The sequence below is a fragment of the Otolemur garnettii genome, unplaced genomic scaffold (genome assembly GCF_000181295.1).
Source record: "Otolemur garnettii isolate 467f Iridium unplaced genomic scaffold, OtoGar3 scaffold00010, whole genome shotgun sequence".
Lineage (NCBI taxonomy): Eukaryota > Metazoa > Chordata > Mammalia > Primates > Galagidae > Otolemur > Otolemur garnettii.
The window spans coordinates 9,524,160-9,525,407 of record NW_003852405.1 but is presented as its reverse complement, the minus strand read 5'-3'; the positions used below and the strand labels follow the sequence as shown (position 1 = coordinate 9,525,407).

General features: G+C 43.9%; 1 protein-coding gene across 1 annotated transcript in view; it reads right to left on the bottom strand.

The window, feature by feature from the left end:
• DBT (dihydrolipoamide branched chain transacylase E2) overlaps positions 1 to 1,248 on the bottom strand; it is a 36,276-nt gene that overhangs the window by 15,820 nt on the left and 19,208 nt on the right. Inside the window, exon 5 of the mRNA XM_003784116.3 lies at positions 365 to 486. Within this exon, the coding sequence (XP_003784164.1) occupies positions 365 to 486 (122 nt within the window). The remainder of the gene's footprint in view (positions 1 to 364; positions 487 to 1,248) is intronic.

The following is a 1,248-nucleotide window of genomic DNA, read 5'->3' as shown; positions in this document are numbered from 1 at the left end:
AGACTCGCTTGAGCCCAGGAGTTGGAGGTTGCTGTGAGCTGTGATGCCATGGCACTCTGCCCAGGGGGATAGCTTGAGGCTCTGTCTCAAAAGAAAAAAAAAAAAAAAAAAAAAAAGATTAAAGATTGAAAAAATAATAAATCCACGCTGTTCCATTAATGTTAATTATAATTAATGTTATAGTAAGTTCACAACTTCTCGTTTCTCCCAAGTACTTTTATACAACTATCACTTTTTATTAATAAACATTTTCGTGTTTTCTTTATTTCTAACTTGAGCCATTTCATCGTGGGATAGTTGGCTAATTTCTCCAAGATACAGATGTATACTTTCTAGGCAATCTCAGACTCACATATGAACTTACATTGTTTTCCATTGCAAGGCGGCGAACTGCGGGAGTCGCCAGTGTTTTCTGGCCCTTTATCTCTTGGTGTGTGTGTTCTTCATGGGACACAGCAGGAGTTTCCACAACATCTTCTTCTGAATCTGGTAACAAGGTAAGACTTAACTTCAATTGAAAACATTAAAAAAAAATCTTAGTAGACTACAATATCTTAATAATTTAAAGTTTATACTTTAAATGCATAATACAGTAGAACCTCTGCAAGTTGGCCCCCCCAAGGACTGTAACAAACTGGTCAACATATCAACCTATGTGTCTACTGTACTGATATGTACATTTCCAGTCTGTGAAAATTAGGTCCACTTAAGGAGTAGTCGGTGTGGGGAAGTGGTCAACTATGAAGGGTCTACTGTAGCTGAGTTACTTCAGGATCGGAAAACACAATTATCCTAATAGTAGGGATGGAGGAGGAGTCAGTTATACTGGTACCTGGTATATACTTCTGTTAAAATCATATGGCAGCTACAAGTTAAAAAATGGGTGTTTTGGCTCGGCGCCTGTGGCTCAAGTGGCTAAGGCGCCAGCCACATACACCTAAGGTGGTGGGTTCGAATCCCCAGCCCGGGCCACTAAACAAGAATGATGGCTGCAACCAAAAAATGGCCAGGCGTTGTGGCGGGCGCCTGTAGTCCCAGCTACTTGGGAGGCTGAGGCAGGAGACTCGCTCGGCGCCTGTGGCTCAAGCGGCTAAGGCGCCAGCCACATACACCTAAGGTGGTGGGTTCGAATCCCCAGCCCGGGCTGCTAAACAAGAATGATGGCTGCAACCAAAAAATGGCCAGGCATTGTGGTGGGCACCTGTGGTCCCAGCTACTTGGGAGGCTGAGGCAGGAGACTCGCTTGAG